This window comes from Crinia signifera, chromosome 7, assembly GCF_055691185.1.
Source record: "Crinia signifera chromosome 7, ASM5569118v1, whole genome shotgun sequence".
Classification (NCBI taxonomy): Eukaryota; Metazoa; Chordata; class Amphibia; order Anura; family Myobatrachidae; genus Crinia; species Crinia signifera.
In genome coordinates this window covers 532,786-555,650 of record NC_139223.1, presented here as the reverse complement: position 1 = coordinate 555,650, position 22,865 = coordinate 532,786, and the positions used below count along the sequence as shown (strand labels likewise).

General features: G+C 45.2%; 1 protein-coding gene across 1 annotated transcript in view; it reads right to left on the bottom strand.

The window, feature by feature from the left end:
• Positions 1-214: 214 nt before the first annotated feature.
• Positions 215-22,865, bottom strand: part of LOC146020478 (uncharacterized) — a 62,221-nt gene continuing 39,570 nt past the window's right edge. Inside the window, exons 9-10 of the mRNA XM_083153645.1 lie at positions 6,522-6,685; positions 215-424 (exon numbers count right to left, since the gene is read on the bottom strand). Of these exons, the coding sequence (XP_083009771.1) occupies positions 233-424; positions 6,522-6,685 (356 nt within the window). The 3' untranslated portion in view covers positions 215-232. The remainder of the gene's footprint in view (positions 425-6,521; positions 6,686-22,865) is intronic.

Genomic DNA, 22,865 nt, shown 5'->3' with positions numbered 1-22,865 from the left:
TTTGGAAGCAGTGGTTTCTCTAATTACATTGAATATAAATGATTTGAATTGTTCCTAATTGTTCACCAAACCTGGGCACCCCTACAATGGCTCCAAGGCACCCCAGGGTTCCCAGTTCATTTAGACTTAGATTAGAGACACACGTTGGGGTGAAGATGGTGTCTGTGTATATTACTCCTAGTTTGTGTGGAGAACTGAAGAGGACCATGTTTGCGCGGACATCTGACAGATGCTAAATCAGCAGAAGACGCATTATGACCACAGAAAGGGTTGCCCCATACTGCAGACTGGCACATGAATTGCTTCTCTGGAAAGAAGCCTGCACTTGTCGACCATTGAGAGACTGAGGAGGTCGGAAGTTATTCACCATTGTCTCCAAAGTTCCAGAGGAGTTGGTTTGAAGAGCAGATGAAAATGTTTTTATCTGGAAAATAAATGTGACCATAATGAGTACAGGTAATTATTACAGCATATAACATGTCATATAATGTAACCCCTCACATGTGTCCAGAAAGACATGGACACTTTGGGGTTTATTTACTAAGATGGGATGTTGCCCATATCAGATTCTACTTACTTATTTAGCTAGCACCTTCTAGATCAGGGGTGGCCAAACTGGTCCTCGAGATCTACCAACGTCCACGTTTTCCAGATCGCCTAGCTGGTGCACAGGTGCAGTCATTACTGTCACATTCCCCAGACCTCCTAGCCGGTGCACAGCTGTAGTCATTACTAACTGTCACATTTTAAAACATGCTGCATTCATTCCTACTATAGATCCACAGGTTGCCTGGAAAACATGCACCGTTGGTAGATCTTGAGGACAGGTTTGGCCACCCCTGTTCTAGATAATAATAGATAAAATCTGATACCCCAGTGACGTTAGAGTAGATACAACGGGGAAGAAAATAAATCTCCACCACAGAATATAAACTAATAGTGTCAGCAAAGTGACTTTAGGAGAGAAGGTGGAATAACAAGAAATATTGTATGTAGTAATGAAAGGATAGATGACCAGTAACGTGAGCTAGAAGATGGTAACTGGTGGATAGGATACAAGACAGATAGAGGTAGCCTCCGTATGGAAGTATAACTGGTGGGCAGGATGACAGAGGAAGAGGTGTAGCCTCCGTGTGGAAGTATAACTGGTGGGCAAGATGACAGAGGAAGAGGTGTAGCCTCCGTGTGGAAGTATAACTGGTGGACAGGATGACAGAGGTAGTGGTGTAGCCTCAGTGTGGTAGGATAATTGGTGGGCAGGATGACAGAGGTAGTGGTGTAGCCTCCGTGTGGAAGTATAACTGGTATGCAGGATGACAGAGGAAGAGGTGTAGCCTCCGTGTGGTAGGATATCTGGTGGGCAAGATGACAGCGGAAGTGGTGTAGCCTCCATGTGGTTGGATAACTGGTGGGCAGGTTGACAGAGGAAGTTGTGCAGCATCAATGCGGTAAGATAACTGGTGGGCAGGATGACAGAGGAAGAGGTGTAGCCTCAGTGTGGTAGGATAACTGGTGGAGAGGATGACAGAGGAAGAGGTGTAGCCTCCATGTTGTAGTATAACTGGTTGGCAGGATAACGGAGGAAGAGGTGTAGCCTCCATGTTGTAGTATAACTGGTGGGCAGGATGACAGAGGTAGAGATGTAGCCTCAGTGCGGAAGGATAACTGGTGGGCAGGATGACAGAGGTAGTGGTGTAGCCTCAGTGTGGTAGGATAACTGGTGGGAAGGATGACAGAGGTAGAGGTGTTGCCTCCATGTGGTAGGATAACTGGTGGGCAGGATGACAGAGGTAGTGGTGTAGCCTCAGTGTGGTAGGATGACTGGTGGGCAGGTTGACAGATGTATTGGTGTAGCCTCAGTGTGGTAGGATATTTGGTGGACAGGATGACAGAGGTAGTGGTGTAGCCTCAGTGTGGTAGGATAACTGGTGGGCAGGATGACGGAGGTAGTGGTGTAGCCTCAGTGTGGTAGGATATTTGGTGGACAGGATGACAGAGGTAGTGGTGTAGCCTCAGTGTGGTAGGATAACTGGTGGACAGGATGACAGAGGTAGTGGTGTAGCCTCAGTGTGATAGGATATTTGGTGGACAGGATGACAGAGGTAGAGATGTAGCCTCAGTGCGGTAGGATAACTGGTGGGCAGGATGACAGATGTATTGGTGTAGCCTCAGTGTGGTAGGATATTTGGTGGACGAGATGACAGAGTTAGTGGTGTAGCCTCATTGTGGGAGGATAACTGGTGGACAGGATGACGGAGGTAGTGGTGTAGCCTCAGTGTGGTAGGATATTTGGTGGACAGGATGACGGAGGTAGTGGTGTAGCCTCAGTGTGGTAGGATAACTGGTGGACAGGATGGCAGAGGTAGTGGTGTAGCCTCAGTGTGGTAGGATAACTGGTGGACAGGATGACAGAGGTAGTGGTGTAGCCTCAGTGTGGTAGGATATTTGGTGGGCAGGATGACAGAGGAAGAGGTGTAGCCTCCATGTGTTAGGATAACTGGTGGACAGGATGACAGAGGAAGAGGTGTAGCCTCAGTGTGGTAGTATAAATGGTGGACAGGATGACAGTGGAAGTGGTGTAGCCTCCATGTGTTAGGATAACTAGTAGGCAGGATGACAGAGGTAGTGGTGTAGCGTCAGTGTGGTAGGATAACTAGTAGGCAGGATGACAGAGGTAGTGGTGTAGCCTCAGTGTGGTAGGATAACTAGTAGGCAGGATGACAGAGGTAGTGGTGTAGCCTCAGTGTGGTAGGATAACGTGGGCAGGATGACAGAGGTAGTGGTGTAGCCTCAGTGTGGTACGATTATTGGTGGACAGGATGACAGAGGAAGAGGTGTAGACTCAGTGTGGTAGGATATTTGGTGGACAGGATGACAGTGGTAGTGGTGTAGCCTCAGTGTGGTAGGATAACTGGTGGGCAGGATGACAGTGGTAGTGGTGTAGCCTCAGTGTGGTAGGATATTTGGTGGACAGGACGGCAGAGGTAGTGGTGTAGCCTCAGTGTGGTATGATAACTGGTGGACAGGATGACAGAGGTAGTGGTGTAGCCTCAGTGTGGTAGGATAACTGGTGGACAGGATGACAGAGGTAGTGGTGTAGCCTCAGTGTGGTAGGATAACTGGTGGACAGGATGACAGAGGTAGTGGTGTAGCGTCAGTGTGGTAGGATAACTAGTAGGCAGGATGACAGAGGTAGTGGTGTAGCCTCAGTGTGGTAGGATAACTAGTAGGCAGGATGACAGAGGTAGTGGTGTAGCCTCAGTGTGGTAGGATAACTAGTAGGCAGGATGACAGAGGTAGTGGTGTAGCCTCAGTGTGGTAGGATAACGTGGGCAGGATGACGGAGGTAGTGGTGTAGCCTCAGTGTGGTAGGATATTTGGTGGACAGGATGACAGAGGTAGTGGTGTAGCCTCAGTGTGGTAGGATATTTGGTGGACAGGATGACAGAGGTAGTGGTGTAGCCTCAGTGTGGTAGGATATTTGGTGGACGGGATGATGGAGGTAGTGGTGTAGCCTCAGTGTGGTAGGATATTTGGTGGACAGGATGATGGAGGTAGTGGTGTAGCCTCAGTGTGGTAGGATATTTGGTGGACAGGATGATGGAGGTAGTGGTGTAGCCTCAGTGTGGTAGGATAACTGGTGGACAGGATGACGGAGGTAGTGGTGTAGCCTCAGTGTGGTAGGATATTTGGTGGACAGGATGATGGAGGTAGTGGTGTAGCCTCAGTGTGGTAGGATATTTGGTGGACAGGATGACAGAGGTAGTGGTGTAGCCTCAGTGTGGTAGGATAACGTGGGCAGGATGACAGAGGTAGTGGTGTAGCCTCAGTGTGGTACGATTATTGGTGGACAGGATGACAGAGGAAGAGGTGTAGACTCAGTGCGGTAGGATATTTGGTGGACAGGATGACAGAGGTAGTGGTGTAGCCTCAGTGTGGTAGGATATTTGGTGGACAGGATGACAGAGTTAGTGGTGTAGCCTCAGTGTGGTAGGATAACTGGTGGGCAGGATGACAGTGGTAGTGGTGTAGCCTCAGTGTGGTAGGATATTTGGTGGACAGGATGGCAGAGGTAGTGGTGTAGCCTCAGTGTGGTAGGATATTTGGTGGACAGGATGGCAGAGGTAGTGGTGTAGCCTCAGTGTGGTAGGATATTTGGTGGACAGGATGACGGAGGTAGTGGTGTAGCCTCAGTGTGGTAGGATATTTGGTGGACAGGATGGCAGAGGTAGTGGTGTAGCCTCAGTGTGGTAGGATATTTGGTGGACAGGATGGAAGAGGTAGTGGTGTAGCCTCAGTGTGGTAGGATAACTGGTGGACAGGATGACAGAGGTAGTGGTGAAGCCTCAGTGTGGTAGGATAACTGGTGGACAGGATGACAGGTAGTGGTGTAGCCTCAGTGTGGTCGGATATTTGGTGGACAGGATGACAGAGGAAGAGGTGTAGCCTCAGTGTGGTAGGATAATTGGTGGGCAGGATGACAGAGGTAGTGGTGTAGCCTCAGTGTGCTAGGATATTTGGTGGGCAGGATGACAGAGGAAGAGGTGTAGCCTCAGTGTGCTAGGATAACTGGTGGACAGGATGACAGAGGTAGTGGTGTAGCCTCAGTGTGGTAGGATAACGTGGACAGGATGACAGAGGTAGTGGTGTAGCCTCAGTGTGGTAGGATAACTGGTGGACAGGATGACAGAGGTAGTGGTGTAGCCTCAGTGTGGTAGGATAACTGGTGGACAGGATGACAGAGGTAGTGGTGTAGCCTCAGTGTGGTAGGATAACTGGTGGACAGGATGACGGAGGTAGTGGTGTAGCCTCAGTGTGGTAGGATAACCGGTGGGAAGGATGACAGATGTAGTGGTGTAGCCTCAGTGTGGTAGGATAACGTGGAAATGCTTAAATAACATGCACATACATCGCTATTGCTAATACATACATTTATAACCTATCTAAATAAAACATACAGATATATCCAGTATGGGTCAGCGATTCCATGTTTCCATATTTTTATGGAGCCGTCCATTTCCATTCGCTGGAGTGCGTGTATATTTGATGTAATTGAATTTTTTAACACTGGATTATTTTACCATGTTTTATGTATTGCCTGGCAGAGACAGGTATAAAAACCTTTCACTGGCCAGTGACCTCCACACCTTGAAAAAGGGCTAGTAATAGCCTGAAACGCGTTGGTGGGAGGAGGTGGATCATCTGGAGTACCCTTGCATAGTTCCTGCTGTTTTGTCATCTTCAGCTGTGGGGAGCCTTCTATCCGGATTGGAAGGTCACCCATATGAACTTGTAAAGAGCCAGGTGTATCCCCCTGTTTGGACTTTTAACCGTATTTTATTGGAGTGTGGAATAAAGTGTATTACTTTACCAACTGGAGTGGATATCGGTGATTCCTGGGGTATAGGGAACTTACCCCCAAAGAAACCTTTGGATGCACATAGGGCCCTGACCCTCGGTGAGTTCTATCCTATTAGTTGATTAAGAGTGTGGGAGTGTGGAATTCATGCCCAGCTGTTACCGTGTGAATACAAAAGAAACCTTGATGTGCACATAGGGCACTGATTACAGGTCAGTTGACAGTGTCCTATTTTGAGCATCAAAACGCAGGGATTGAACATACTGCGAAAAGAAAAAGAAGAAGGACACAGCGCCTAAGATTGCCCATTGTATTTTGCTAGGATGACAGAGGTAGTGGTGTAGCCTCAGTGTGGTAGGATAACTGGTGGACAGGATGACAGAGGTAGTGGTGTAGCCTCAGTGTGGTAGGATAACTGGTGGACAGGATGACAGAGGTAGTGTTGTAGCCTCAGTGCGGTAGGATAACTAGTAGGCAGGATGACAGAGGTAGTGGTGTAGCCTCAGTGTGGTAGGATAACTGGTGGGCAGGATGACAGCGGTAGTGGTGTAGCCTCAGTGTGATAGGATAACTAGTAGGCAGGATGACAGAGATAGAGGTGTTGCCTCCATGTGGTAGGATAACTGGTGGACAGGATGACAGCGGTAGTGGTGTAGCCACAGTGTGGTAGGATAACTGGTGGGCAGGATGACAGCGGTAGTGGTGTAGCCTCAGTGTGATAGGATAACTAGTAGGCAGGATGACAGAGATAGAGGTGTTGCCTCCATGTGGTAGGATAACTGGTGGACAGGATGACAGCGGTAGTGGTGTAGCCACAGTGTGGTAGGATAACTGGTGGACAGGATGATGGAGGTAGAGGTGTAGCATCAGTGTGGTAGAATAACTGGGGGGCAGGATGACAGTGGAAGAGATGTTGCCTCCAAGCCATATGATAACTGATAGGCAGGATGACAGAGGTAGTGTTGTAGCCTCCAAGCAGTGGGATAACTGGTGGGTAGGATACTTGAGGAAATGGTATAGCCCCATGTGTTAGGATAATTAATAAGCTGAATGAGAGAGAGAGTTCTGGGCAGGATGAAGTTTTAGAGGCGAAGACTCTAAGTGGTCATGTAACTGTAAGACAGGAGGGAAGGAACAGAAAGTTATCATGCTTGATACTTACCACCTGGCTGGGAACTAATATTGGATTTTCAAACACAGTCCAGACTACAGCCTGATCACATGTTGGAGTGGTTAGCGAGCCATGATATCGATAGTACATAGTGCGATTTACATCACCCAGGATTGAATCGAGAGACATTGTAAAATTGAATGGCTGCGTTGCTTCTGAAATAATAAAAGAACAGCAAATGAATGATCACAAGCAGCCATTCAGTCTTTTCCATTGGCAGGAGTATCATGTTCCTATAAATATACACTAAAGTGCCAAAAGTCATGGGGTAGTAGTATGTATAGATATTGGCAGGTGACACCACCATACTGTAGCATCGTGGAAATGCACAGGCCTGCATCAGTTGTAATCTGACAATTTGTGAGTCAGTCTGAACAGCTGCTAATGGGAAGGTGAATTATTGCAGTTGGAAGAGGCACGATAGCGCGTGCTTCACTGGTGGGACATTACATTTCCACATTTGTGCAGACATTTAACAAATCTTGCTCTATGGCATGGGTCTTCAACCTATGGCCCTCCAGATGTTGTGAAACTACATGTTCCAACATGCATTGCCACATTTTTTCCTATAAGAGCATGCCAAAACTGTCAGGGCATGCTGTCAAATGTAGTTCCACAACATCTGGAGGGCCACAGGTTGAAGACATGTGCTCTATGGTGTCCCATGTGTACTGGGAATTCCTCATAGAAGGCCTTAGCACTCACCATGGACAGCGCAGTGACTGACCATGGCTGTATAATGATTGTACCAGGGGTATCAGTGGACACTGGCTCACATCCACAATGCAGGAGGTACCAGATGCATAACCAGCAGGTCAGTGCAGCATTCTTAGGCTTCCATGAATATAGAAGAAGACACACCAGAGTGCCCCTGTTAAAATTAATCACATGACAAAGCTCCTCACCTGGGTCCATGATGTTGCTAATTGGACTGTGGAGGAATGGTAACATGTCATGGTGCGATGAGTCATGGTTACAATTTTGGGCTGAGGTTTAGGTGGTGCAGATGGAATCAGGCCATGGACCTTAGTTGTCAGTAAGGCACTGTGAAGGCTGGTGGTGGTTCCATATGTGTAGTGTGGCATGGGCTTGGTCCGCTGGTCCGCATGAACATGTCATTGACTAGTGGGTGCTATGCTGAAGTGCTTGGTGACCATTTTCAGCTCTTTGTGGAGCTTATGTATCCCCAAAAACAATGGCATTTTCCAGCAAGAAAATGCACCTTGTCCAAGTTGTCCAGAATTGGTGTGACAAGTATTCGGGCCACCACATCTGGCCAACGTTAACCCAATTAGGCATTTATGGGACATCAGAAAACATACAAAGAAAACAGCGCTTTGGAGGTGACTCATTTAATAAAAAAGAGATTATACATAAAATTAAAAATATTGACTGATGTAATAAAAAACAATGAAGTACATATATGAAGGACTCTGAGGAAGCGACTGAGGTATAAGAGAGGTGGGGAAACACGTTAATCCAGAGGTTCATCTATCATTGGCCGACTACACCCTGCCACCTGGGTCTGTTACTCCAGAAAAGGCTGATCCATCAGAAAGCACCAGCAGCTGGGAGCACACCAGAGGATGCAAGTAAAGGGCAAATGGTAACAACGACTGTCACATGCTGCCATGGAGGGCATGCTACTCACCTGTCCACCAGGGGTCCAGGGTCTGCTGGAGGCAGTGGAGGTCTGCAGGCATGTGAGCAGCGGCATGGGGATGGTCTCAGTCTGACTTTGCTTGGTGGCATGGTGAGGCCGGTGCTGCCATCTTGGCTTAGGTCAAGTAAGCTATTGGGCCAGGTCAGGGTTTCATGTATGCCTGCCCTGCCAGCCAATGGCAGTCATCCACTAGGTGTATAGGAGATCTTCCTAGGCTGATCTGGGTCAGTGAACAAAAGTCTTCTGAGCTGGTTGCATTGATTGGGAAGATTCCTGACTCTCCTAGTACCTGTTGTTGCTCCCAGCCGAACCTGTCAGTTCTCTGCTTGCCTGATACGATCGCATTATTCCCAGCCTGGTCAGGTCCATTTCCTCCGGTCCGGTTTTTATAATGATCTTCCGCTCTGGTCCTGGATCCACCTCCAGTCAAGTTCCAAAGTCTTTCATTGGATCCAACCATTTGTCATTCAATTCACTCCTCTTTCCGCATATCATTACTCAAGTTTTTATCACTTCTTAACAACTTACTTCATTCTTCAGTGTCCTTCATCACCCTAAAGACTTCAGCTGCCGTCACCCCAAGTTTCCTTACAAGAACTTTAGCTTTAATTATCATTGTCTTTCGTTTTCTCAAAGAAGAATTTTAGTGCTGCCGTTCCTGTATTATATATGAATGTCTTTCATTAAACCAGCCCACTTTAACCCTTTATCTCCTGGTCCATCTACAGTTCCTGAGCACCACACGACTCCATCAAATCCTACTTCTGTGACAGGACTACACGTGGATAATGGGGGTATGAAAAGGTCAGAGGACGCGTTCCGCCAACCCTCACGGGGATCGCTGTGCTCACCACACTTAGGGGTGGCGTGGATAGTGCTGGTGTTTTTGGAACACATTCACACCTGCACATTCATTCAGCTATACACAAAAATAGTAGCGCTAGACAATGATAAAATTTAACAAATTTAATACATATAGTGCACACACAGATTAAGAATAATAATAAAACATTTGCACCAGCACCTCAAATAAAGCTGTCTACACCAGGGTCCATTCCTAGTATGCCGCCTAGTTTCCGGAAAAGAAAGTCTCCTTGTGATAAGGAAGTAGGAGTATAATTACCGCAAAGGTAGTCCAAACGTGGATTGCTCCTTTTAGGGTTGCATATCAGCAGTGTCCATCAGTTGGTATTGGGGAGATTGACTCCAAGGTTCCATATAAGCGGTTTCCTTGTAAGATGGTATAATACTCCGGTAGTGGCTGGTCTGGATCCTGGGTTGGTAAATGAGTGACAGGTGGGTGGGTAGCTGGTGCAGTGGTGCCTATTCATTCAGTTGACACAGTAATGACGACGTGTGTTAACTAATAACTAATTAATTTGATTAATATAGCATAAATAATTAAGAACATTCATTAATAATTACAATACAACAACTTTAAAATCAAAAACACTAATGATTAAAGAACAAGAAGAATAAAAAGAACAGGAATAATAAATGAAAACATGATTAATCGCCCTTTGGGAGGCGCTTCAGGGCCTCAATTATACGGAGGAAAGGGTCCTCAGCTCCCAAAGTTTTGCGCCACATGAACTCCGTTAGGTATGGCTGGAGCTCATGACGCGCAGTGCCTCTTTGGCGCTTATTCCGCCACTTGCATGCGCTCCAAAGTCGTTCCACGTTTTGGGTGTGGACCCCTGTAGCCAGATCAATAAATATGAACCGGTGGTTCACCGTGAAATAATGATATCCAGCCAGTTGAAGTTGGGCGGTAGAATATGCCCTCCAGCAGTCTGTATATGTCGCCGTGCCCGGCTCTATATTCTGCTGGATGGAGTCCATTAACAATGTGGCATCACGCCTCAGCACCATTTGCAGGAAGCACTGGCCTGTCTCCCGGCATATCCCTCCGAATATCCACTGCTGTGGAAGAATGCGGCCAGCATTGTTCTTCCTTTTCACAAAAAGGGTCTCATCCACTTCACCAGGTCCACCAGTCCTCCGCTGGGGCTGCACCATTATATCCATGGCGCATGCCTCACGCATCCAGCGGTTATACAGGACAGCTGTCTTCTTTGATATATCCAGCTGCTGGCTGCAGTATTCGATAGACGTCAGCTCCTGGGACCATGAATAAATGAATCGCAAAAACGAAGAGTGTTGATCAGTGCACTACTATCTGCAGCTGGTACTGGGACTTGTCAGGTCTCAAAGGTAAATACAAATGGATAAAGAAAATGTACCAGCGCTGGCTGTAGAGAATAAAAATAAATATAAAAATAAACAGAACGGTATCCTTTACAAGATTTATTTACTGATAAAAAGTGCTAAAAAGCTGTAACGTTAATATGTTTGGTATATCAATGAATAAAACGGGGGGTTACAATAAAATAATGAGGACATTCAGTGTGCATCACAATTACGTTAGTTAAACAGGCATAAAATATGCATATTACCACACGGACATCTCAGATGGTAGTCCCATAATAGCAGGTGACCAGGTGGCCAGTGGCAGTCCCAAAACAGAGTCCAGTTGGTGAATTAGGTTCCTCTGGTGGGAAAAGATGGTAAACCTGGAGGATAGATGTAAATTCCAGTAGCTGCCTCAGATGATGAGTTCGGATGGGGTGGTGCAAATGCACACGATGGTGTACGTTGTAGTGTGGATTTAGCCCGACTTTTAGTGATGCGTTTGAAAGGAATGTCCGATCTGTTGGGGGGCTCAACGCGTTTCTCTGGGTCAAACACCCACGTAATTGTGATGCACACTGCATGTCCTCATTATTTTATTGTAACCCCCCGTTTTATTCATTGATATACCAAACATATTAACGTTACAGCTTTTTAGCACTTTTTATCAGTAAATAAATCTTGTAAAGGATACCGTTCTGCTTATTTTTATATTTATTCTCTACAGCCAGGGCTGGTACATTTTCTTTATCCATAAATGAATCGCATGAGAAATGACAAGCGTCAGCCTGGAAACCAGTGTGCCGCTCTCAGGCTCACCTTAAGCCGACACACTTTGACATGGCAGCGCCACATCGACTCCTTCAAAGAAAGGCGCACAGTGTGCCCATTTTCTGCGCCACCAGAAGCAGATCATTATCATCTCGATAATATCAATCCAACAGCAAATAATCTCAAAAAATCAGCACCAGCTCTGAGGGATGCTTCTTCTCACGACAGAATATCACCTCAGTGTGATTTCTGACAGGATCTGCCAGGGGGCGGGAATGACAGGGAGCGGGAATGGGAAAATCGCATCGCATGCTACTACTATACGTAATGCGATGTGATTTCAGTACGTTTGCGTACGTAATAAATCTGGGCGCCCTGCTAGGAAACAAGTACCGAAAGATCATATAATCATTCTGGTTTACATAAATAGCATCTAACATCCGCCGTTTATGGTATAATTCACTTTATTGGGTATATTCACTGTCAGGCGGAGGAGAAATATATTCCACAACTTTGCTCACCTAGCAGAATATAGTCCTCCCGTTTGTTATTCCACTATTCAGAATGCTTTCCTCACAAAAAAGCACAAACCCCGCACCCCAAAAATAACACACACACACATACACAGCCAGCAAATACAAAAACTCCAACTCCACAAAAATGTCACAAAAAGAGTACAAGCCCTCATCCCAAAAATAACACACACACACAGCCAGAAAATAAAAAAAATACCCCTCTGCAAAAATGTCACAAAAAGCACAAACCCTCACCCCAAAAATAACATACACACACAGCCAGAAAAAAACTCCCCCTCTGCAAAAAACTCACAAAAAAGCACAAGCCATCACCCCAAAAATAACACACACACACACACACACACACAGCCAGAAAACACAAAAACTCCCTCTCCCCAAAAATCTCCCAAAAAAAGCACAAACCCTCACCCTAAAAATAACACACACAACAAGAAAATACAAAAAGTCCACCTCAGCAAAAATCTCACAAAAAAGCACTAACCCACGCCCCAAAAATAACACACACACACAACGCCCGAAAAAACTTCCCCTCCGCAAAAAACTCACAAAAAAGCACAAAACCTCACCCCAAAAATAACACACACACAGCCAGAAAAATACAAAAACTCCCCCTCCCCAAAAATCTCACCAAAAAAGCACAAACCCTCACCCCAAAAATAACACACACACAGCCAGAGAATACAAAAACTCCCCCTCCGCAAAAATCTCCCAAAAAAGCACAAACCCTCACCCCAAAAATAACACACACAGCCAGAAAATTCAAAAACTCCCTCTCCCCAAAAATCTCCCAAAAAAGCACAGACCCTCACCCTAAAAATAACACACACAACAAGAAAATACAAAAAGTCCACCTCGGCAAAAATCTCACCAAAAAAGCAAAAACCCTCACCCCAAAAATAACACACACACACAGCAAGTAAAAACTCCCCCTCCGCAAAAAAACTCACAAAAAAGCACAAACCCTCACCCCATAAATAAAACACACACAGACAGAAAATACAAAAACTCCCCCTCCGCAAAAATATCACAAAAAAAGCACAAATGCTCACCCCAAAAATAACACACACAACAAGAAAATACAAAAAGTCCACCTCGGCAAAAATCTCACAAAAAAAGCACTAACCCACGCCCCAAAAATAACACACACACACAAAGCCAGAAAAAACTCCCCCCTCCGCAAAAAACTCACAAAAAGCACAAACCCTCACCCCAAAAATAACACACAGACACACAGCCAGAAAATACAAAAACTCCCCCTCCCCAAAAATCTCACCAAAAAAGCACAAACCCTCACCCCAAAAATAACACACACACACACAGCCAGAGAATACAAAAACTCCCCCTCTGCAAAAATCTCCCAAAAAAGCACAAACCCTCACCCCAAAAATAACACACACACAGCCAGAAAATTAAAAAACTCCAACTCAAACTCCAAACCCTCACCCCAAAAATAACACACACACACAGACAGAAAATACAAAAACTCCCCCTCCGCAAAAATATCACAAAAAAAGCACAAAAGCTCACCCCAAAAATAACACACACACAGCCAGAGAATACAAAAACTCCCCCTCTGCAAAAATCTCACAAAAAAAGCACAAACCCTCACCTCAAAAATAACACACACACACACAGCCAGAAAATACAAAAACTCCCCCTCCGCAAAAATATCACAAAAAAGCACAACCCCTCACCCCAAAAATAACACACTGCCAGAAAATTCAAAAAGTCCAACTCAAACTCCAAACTCTCACCCCAAAAATAACACACACACACACACACACACTAAAACACACAGCCAGAAAATATAAAAACTCCCCCTCCGCAAAAATCTCGCAAAAAAGCACAAACCCTCACCCCAAAAATAACACACACACAGCCAGAAAATACAAAAACTCCAACTCAAACTCCAAACCCTCACCCCCAAAATAACACACACACACACACACACTAACACACAGAGATAGAAAATACAAAAACTCCCCCTCCACAAAAATCTCACAAAAAAGCACAATCCCTCACACCAAAAATAACACACACACACACACACACACACACACACACACACACACACACACACACACGGCCACCAATAGGCTGCTGAAAAGAAACAAAATCTTTTGGCTGATGCTGTGTTTCCTGGTGAGGATGACAGCCAGCGGTGGATGGGATCAGAGTTCTTTCTTGCACATGGTTTTATGGGCAGCTGCCCAAAGGGCCTCCAGGATTGTAGGGCTCCCCCATGTCCAAAAGTCCTCCCAGTCACAACACATAACATCACCCTTGCCGCCAGCACCCCTCCCATCCCCGAACACACAACTACAGCCAGTGACAGCACACACCCCGGCCTCCCTTCCCCCAAAACGCTGCTACCGCTGAGTCCGACAGCACAGCGCACTGACAGTGTGTGTGTATGTGTGTGTGTGGCACTTTGGGGGCATTATGTACAGTATGTGGTGCTTCGGGGCATGTATGTGGCACTGCAGGGGGCATTATGTATGTGGCACTATGGGGGAAGGTAGGCGCGCGGTGTGTGTGGTCACTGGCTGTAGTTATGTCCCCACACTCACTGTAGTGACAGTGTTCGTGGATGGGTGGGGATGAGAGCTGCATAAGTAATGAGCGGGGACTGGGTCATTAATATTCACTGCAGGCCGGTCCCCACTCTGACTAGTGCTGAGAGTGCCGGGCAGCAGGCAGGAGTGGGGTGCAGTCAGGTGGAATGCCTGTTTGATATTCCGCCAGAATGCTTTCCGCTAGGAATACCAAACGGGAGGAATATATTCTGCTAGGCGAGCTGATAAGCAAACTGGAGGAATATATTCTGCTAGGCGAGCTGATCAGCAAACTGGAGGAATATATTCTGCTAGACGAGCTGATCAGCAAACTGGAGGAATATATTCTGCTAGTCGAGCTGATCAGCAAACTGGAGGAATATATTCTGCTAGGCGAACTGATCTGCAAACTGGAGGAATATATTCTGCTAGGCGAGCTGATCAGCAAACTGGAGGAATATATTCTGCTAGGCGAGCTGATCTGCAAACTGGAGGAATATATTCTGCTAGGCGAACTGATCTGCAAACTGGAGGAATATATTCTGCTAGGCGAGCTGATCTGCAAACTGGAGGAATATATTCTGCTAGGCGAGCTGATCAGCAAACTGGAGGAATATATTCTGCTAGACGAGCTGATCAGCAAACTGGAGGAATATATTCTGCTAGTCGAGCTGATCAGCAAACTGGAGGAATATATTCTGCTAGGCGAGCTGATCTGCAAACTGGAGGAATATATTCTGCTAGGCGAGCTGATCTGCAAACTGGAGGAATATATTCTGCTAGGCGAGCTGATCAGCAAACTAGAGGAATATATTCTGCTAGGCGAGCTGATCAGCAAACTGGAGGAATATATTCTGCTAGTCGAGCTGATCAGCAAACTGGAGGAATATATTCTGCTAGGCGAACTGATCTGCAAACTGGAGGAATATATTCTGCTAGGCGAGCTGATCAGCAAACTGGAGGAATATATTCTGCTAGGCGAGCTGATCAGTAAACTGGAGGAATATATTCTGCTAGACAAGTTGATCAGCAAACTGGAGGAATATATTCTGCCAGGCGAGCTGATCAGCAAACGGGAGGAATATATTCTGCTAGGCGAGCTGATCTGCAAACTGGAGGAATATATTCTGCTAGGCGAACTGATCTGCAAACTGGAGGAATATATTCTGCTAGGCGAGCTGATCAGTAAACTGGAGGAATATATTCTGCTAGGCGAGCTGATCAGCAAACTGGAGGAATATATTCTGCTAGGCGAGCTGATCAGTAAACTGGAGGAATATATTCTGCTAGACGAGTTGATCAGCAAACTGGAGGAATATATTCTGCTAGGCGAGCTGATCAGCAAACTGGAGGAATATATTCTGCCAGGCGAGCTGATCAGCAAACGGGAGGAATATATTCTGCTAGGCGAGCTGATCAGCAAACTGGAGGAATATATTTCTCCTCTGCCTGACACTAAATATACCCAATAGAGTGAATTATACCATAACCGGCTGAGGTGGATGTTAGATGCCATTTATGTAAACCAGAAGGATTATATGGTCTCTCAAACACCTGTCCCATTATGTTCAGGCATAATGCTCAGAGTGTAGGACTATACTTAGTGGAGCTCCACGTGTAGTCCTGTCACAGAAGTAGGATTTGATGGAGTCGTGTGGTGCTCAGGAACTGTAGATGGACCAGGAGATGAAGGGTTAAAGCGGGCTGGTTTAATGAAAGACATTCATATATAACACAGGAACGGCAGACATGCCTGCTTTAGACTGTCTAGAAAAAATAGTCTAATTCAACTAGACTTTTTTTTTCAGGCTGAAATTATGCTGTTTTAGACAGAACAGACCTAACGAACATAGGCGAATCTAAGGGGTTGTCCGGGGGTGCACTGGACCACCCATTAGACTGCCCGGAGCCTGTACCTTTAAGTGTTAAATTAACACCGCCGCTGCCCGGATTTCGAATATTTTTTTCCGCAGGCCCCGGGAGGGCTGCGCGTATGCCCGACTGCACGCAGCTCCTCCCATGGTCCTTTGCAGAGCGTGCGTGCCGTGACTCGGGCGGCGGCGGCTTCCGCCCTCACTTCCTCCTCCTCCGTCATCACCGTCCGACTCCCTCCTCCTGCATCTGCTGCAGCTGGGCTAGCGCGCACACGTGTGTTTGTGTGGCGCAGCACCCAGAGCACAGCCATAAGACTGCTCCCCGGCTCAGCTCCTGCCCCTGGTGGTATCTAACAGTGCTGGTAGATGCAGCAGTGAGAGTGACAGACTCACTGCTGCAGACAGTGCTGCCTGGCTTTGATTTATACTGTATTCTTCTTCCCCAGCTCCCTGCCCAGACCAGTGCCAGCCCAATGGCTTTTATAAAAAAATAAATGGCTGTAATCTTTCCCAGTGCCCAACAGGCCCTGTACTACAGGGCCTGTAGGGCACTGGGCAGGCACTGGCAAAGATTACAGTCTTAAATAAAAGCCATTGCTGGGCACGGCCCCTGCCCAGTGCCAGGCCAGCCCAGCAATGGCTTTTATTTAAAAGAAAAATGCTGTAATCTTTCACGGTGCCCTGTCCAGTGCCCAGCAATGGCTTTTATTTTTATTTTTTAAAACCGCTGTAATCTTTCTCAGTGCCCTGCCCAGTGGCCCACAGGCCCTGTAGGGCACTGGGCAGGGCACCGGGAAAGATTACAGCCTTTTTATTTTTAATAAAAGCCATTGCTGGGCAATAGGCAGGGCCCCGGGAAAGATTACAGCATTTTTTTGAATAAAAGCCATTGCTGGGCTGGCCTGGCACTGGGCAGGGGCTGTGCCCAGCAATGGCTTTTATTTAAAAAAAAAAAAACGCTATATTTTTTAAGGTTAAGCCACACCCTTCAAGTGAGGCCACGGCCCTTTTTAGGCCACGCCCCTAGAAATTTTCGAGAAGTGAAGTGTTCATGAACCAATACATAACAGGTCTATACCGTATATCTATCTATTATATTGAAGAGGGGAAGGGGGACTTTATTTGGTACTTATGTATTATCTGGGCTCCCATGTTAAATGCACCCCATTTTTTCATACCCCTACTATCCAACTACGCATGGAGTTGATTTTATATAGTGTGGCGAGCACAGCGAGCCCCGCGAGGGGACGCGGTCTCATAAGAAAAATGGGAGCCCAGATATTACATAAGTACCCTTTATTTATATACAGTATTATATAATGGGAGGGTTATTGTGAGGTTATCTAATGATGAGGTGATAATATTAAGAGTGAGTGAAAAAGAAAAAGGATAAGAAAAATAATGGGTTTATAGAAAAGGGGGATATAAATGAAAAATTTTGTGAAAAAGAGTGAAAAAATGAGATAAGAGATTTTTGGGATAAGAGAAAAACGTCCTATCACGGTCAATCTGTTGATTGTGATTTCTTTGCTGCGCGCAAGTTCAATGCCTCCAGTCTAGGACCAGCCATTAGCATATTTCTAGATTCGCCTATGCTAACGACCAACACTGAATACATACCTATGTCTCACTATGAGTGAAAGTACATCCACTGTGATAGGAACTGTTTAATCCTTGATTGTGAGAGAAACTTGACATCAGAAGAAATTTTGGTTATCAGCTTGGAGAGACGGACATCATACACGCTAAGCATGCCGTCATAGTAATTAATATAATAACCCCCAGCGTGAGAGAGCTGGGAAGGAGATTCTATTATTTATAACAAGCTTTTTTTCACAGCTGTACAAAAGTCCCAACCGCAGAACAAAACACATAAAATACTGGATGTTCTCTTATGTTACAGGAAACAATAATGAATATAATGATCACCATCATATGAGAAGTTGTTTCATGCAGTTATTATCATACTGTACTTATTGTCTATAGACCGGCCGGGTCATATATGTACTTAACTGTTTTATATTTTATCAGTCAATATTTGTATTTGTGTTATTAAATCTATGTATACTATTTTATTTTATTTATTAAATACACCAACTCCAAAGCCCTGTTTTCTTTGTATGTTTTCCTGGCCTTTCCGGGAGGGTAGACAACCCTGACATAAGGGTGCGGGAAACTATCCAGATGGCATGGTTAAGTCTTTCTCCAGAGGTCTTCTCAAGATGTTGTACTTCTGGGGTCATATACTGTACTAGACACCTACCTCATGGCTTTTGGCACCTCAGTGTACAGCACACATTCCTGTATGCTGAGACTTGTAGTCCCACAACAGCTAGCTAGGGTATATATGCCTAGGATGAGAGGGCCGAGTACTGATGGCTATTACTGGACAATGCAGGAGGGTGATATTCATCAAGCATGGCTGCAGTATGGTCAGAATAGGAATCTCAGGGTGATGACAACTGATAAGACAATAAGACAAGGAACCTACTCTATGTGTCGCCAATGTGGCTGGTGGATAAGTGAATGTATTTATATATATATATATATATATATATATATTCTTATCAGGTTCTCGGCACTCCCGTGTTCCATTAGTTGTATCCGTTTGTAAGGTGCCTGGTGCCTCCCCTGGAGGTATGGATATCGCAGGTAGATGGGTGGCACTCACGGACTTAGGTAATGCAGGGAATATCAATAAGACTCCCCACTCAGCTTAGCTGTGCTTCAACGTTTCGATTTTATTAATCTTCTTCAGGAATGACAGGTAAGTGGTACAGGTACAGGTATATATACAGGTGAGAAGACCTTGTGATCAGGGTGTGGAGGCATGGTGATGACGTCATAGGTGCGAGACACCTCAGTCAGCTGCCACGCAATCAGTGAATTAGCATATAAAAAAAAAAAAAAAAACAGTGAGTGGAACACAGTCATATGTACATTCTGTAAATACAGTGTAGCAATTAAATCAATATAAAGTTTAACATTTAAGAATGCTGTAGGTACTTGCAAGCTTGAAACCTAACTTGCTCCGCAATGTACATTTAGTAAAAAAGTTACATTTCTATAACAGAGGTTACAGTGAAACATTTACAAGTAACAGTTCAGTGACAGATATTCATTTAAACCGTTCGGTGATACTGTGTTCAGATTATGTATCCATTTAGATTCTAGCTGAAGTAACCTTCTAGCCCGGTCACCTCCCCTTATGTCGTCAGGGACGGTGTCGATCATTTTATGCCTGAGTGATGCCAAGGTATGTTGATGCTGCTGAAAATGTTTAGCTACCGGCTGGTCTATTTTTTTACCCTCTAGGGCAAGTCGAATAGCACTGCGGTGCTGGGCCATACGTTCTTTGAACGTGCAAATGGTTTTCCCTACGTAATAAAGCCCGCAGGGACAGCGCAAAAAATATACAACGTATTTACTAGAACATGTAAATACATGTCTAATAGGGATCTTTCTGCCCGTATGAGGGTGGACAAAATGATCCCCTGTTTCCAGGTGTGAGCAAGTAGTGCATCCAAGGCATCTATAATTGCCATTCTTTTTTGTCAGAAAGTGTGTGCTGGACTTTTGTTTAAGTTTGGTAATGTCCGTGTGGACCAGTTTATCTCTCAGATTTCTTCCCCGTTTGTAGCAAGGGAGTAGTGATTTATTACGCAGGGTTGATAAGTCTGGATCAGCTTGTATTACTGGCCATGTCTGTTTAGCTGTTTGCGTCAGACTATTACTGCTGGTCGTATAATTATTTACCCATATAACAGAATTAAGGTTTTTGTCTGTATTGGTTGTTCTTGCTGGAGTTTGTTTGGGGGCTGAGAGGGCTTTAGATTTAGCAATTTGTAGTGATTTATTGCTATAGCCTTTCTGTAGAAATTTTTTGGTCATGTTTTCAAGCTGGATGATTTCATCCGCTGGGTCGCTACATATTCTGTGTACTCTAAGGAATTGGGAGTACGGTAATCCTCGTTTGAGGGATTTAGGGTGATGGCTGGATACTTGCAGGAGGTTGTTGCAGTCTGTGGGTTTGCAATATATGGATGTTTTCAATTTATTGGCTTCCTTGATGACATTAACGTCTAGATAGTGAATGCTTTTGTCATGGATTTCAAAGGTGAATTTTATGTCAGGGTCAATGGTGTTAACATCACTCATCATTTCACAGAAGTCATCTTTAGACCCACCCCACAGCATAAATACATCATCTATGTACCTGGTGTAAAAGATAATGTTGTTGCTATATTTGGCATTTTTGAAAAAGAGTTCATTTTCAACAGTAAACATCATGGCCTTTGCATATGCTGGAGCTGCGCAAGAACCCATCGCGCAGCCCAGCGTTTGTAGAAAAAAATCACCGTTGAACAAAAAGTAATTACAGTGTAAAGTCAGAGAGAGCAGTTCAAGAAAGAACGAAGGTTCCGGACCTTCATATAAAGGGTTGTCCGTTATTAGTCTTTTAACAGCCTCTAATCCGCGTAGGTGAGGGATGCTGGTGTATAGGCTTACTACGTCAGCCGTGCATAGCCAACAAACATCTGGTACAGTCTCAAAAGTTCTCAGTTTTTCTAAAAAGGTGCTCGTGTCCTTTAAGTAAGTTATCTCATTCTGAATTACTGGTTGCAGGAAAAAGTCAAGATATTTGGCCACTTGGTAGAACAAGGAGTCTCTGGCTGATATGATGGGGCGGCCTGGTGGATTTGCCCCATCTTTATGAATCTTCGGTAGGGTGTAAACACAGTATCACCGAACGGTTTAAATGAATATCTGTCACTGAACTGTTACTTGTAAATGTTTCACTGTAACCTCTGTTATAGAAATGTAACTTTTTTACTAAATGTACATTGCGGAGCAAGTTAGGTTTCAAGCTTGCAAGTACCTACAGCATTCTTAAATGTTAAACTTTATATTGATTTAATTGCTACACTGTATTTACAGAATGTACATATGACTGTGTTCCACTCACTGTTTTTTTTTTTTTTTTATATGCTAATTCACTGATTGCGTGGCAGCTGACTGAGGTGTCTCGCACCTATGACGTCATCACCATGCCTCCACACCCTGATCACAAGGTCTTCTCACCTGTATATATACCTGTACCTGTACCACTTACCTGTCATTCCTGAAGAAGATTAATAAAATCGAAACGTTGAAGCACAGCTAAGCTGAGTGGGGAGTCTTATTGATATTCCCTGCATTACCTAAGTCCGTGAGTGCCACCCATCTACCTGCGATATCCATACCTCCAGGGGAGGCACCAGGCACCTTACAAACGGATACAACTAATGGAACACGGGAGTGCCGAGAACCTGATAAGAATATATCAAGGACTTGCATAAGCCCTTAATCTAAGGCACCCGGTACGAACTACCACCACCTTGTCCTCAGTGACACACTGCACGTGGATTCCCACACAGGATCCATCCTTTCACCATCACTATGGAACCAAGCATCGATGATACGATGGGGTACAGAAACCAAACTATACCGCAAGATGCCATTTACTCCTTATCTGAAACCGACGCAGATCGGATTCTCTTCAAAGAACTACTACCCACTGTTGTGGGAACAGAATCTACAGAACATTGCTTCCAACAGTTCTTACGACTAAGAAAAAGGGAGGTAGATTTCTTATTGCATGGAATCACCCTCTCCAACTATTACAGAGACAAAAAGATCCCCAGGGGCTTCAGAATCCGTAATGCCCCCACCATTGGCCGGTATAACCCAGAATTCTGCCGCAAATGGGTTGGAATCTTAAATAAAGCATCACTTGACCTGATCCTACTCGTTGTGGAAGAAAGCTCTAGAGAACTTACCACAGTCCGGGACAAAATCAAATTGTTGGAATCCACAAGCCTGCAAATTCTCCAATCTGACACTGAGCAAGATTGGGTGAATAAATTGAATCAACAAGTCGAGAAATACAAAGCAGAACTACTACGCTTTAAATCTGACAAATTGACTGCGGTGACCCGTGATTATGAGGAGAACCGCGTATACAACTGGGCTCAAAACCCCACCACAAGGACCAGACGAACAAGACCTAAGCAGTACAACAGACGAGGAAACCGTTTTCCCTTACAAACGGAATCGTCCAGTGCGGCTTCAAACAGTGATACAGACCGACCCAGCACCAGCACAAAAAACTCATCGGCAAGGCCCCCTTTAGGGGTAAAAACCAGAGGCCAGCAAAAACCAGTATCCACAGAACCAGACGTGGAGGCCAATGTCAAAGGGAAAGGAAAAAAGAGCACAAAGACAAAGAACTGATTTACAACTTATCCTCCCGCACGCTGACAACAGATGAGTACAGTGTACTACAGAAGGGACTCAGCTTCATACCAACGAATCTGCCTAATACACTAAATAGTAAAATTGATGTCGCCAGACTCAACAGGCAATTAAGATTGAAAGAATACTTTAACAATCAGGAATCAAGCGTAATTACTACCACGATTCCAGCTCGCAAATGTCCGGTCAAAATCAAATCGACTTTTGACCCAGTATCCAATAATCCAGCAATAAAAGCCTTCACCAGGACACTGTTACAAGAGATAAAGACTACTGATGAATGCCGCTCAAACCCACAGAAGAACCTATCTCAATCCGAACACAAAGCCCTTAATGACTTGGCTAATTATGAAGACATCACGATTCGCCCGGCAGACAAAGGGGGCGCCATCGTAATCCAGAACCTCACTGATTACACAAAAGAGGTCTACAGACAGCTTTCTGATGATCAA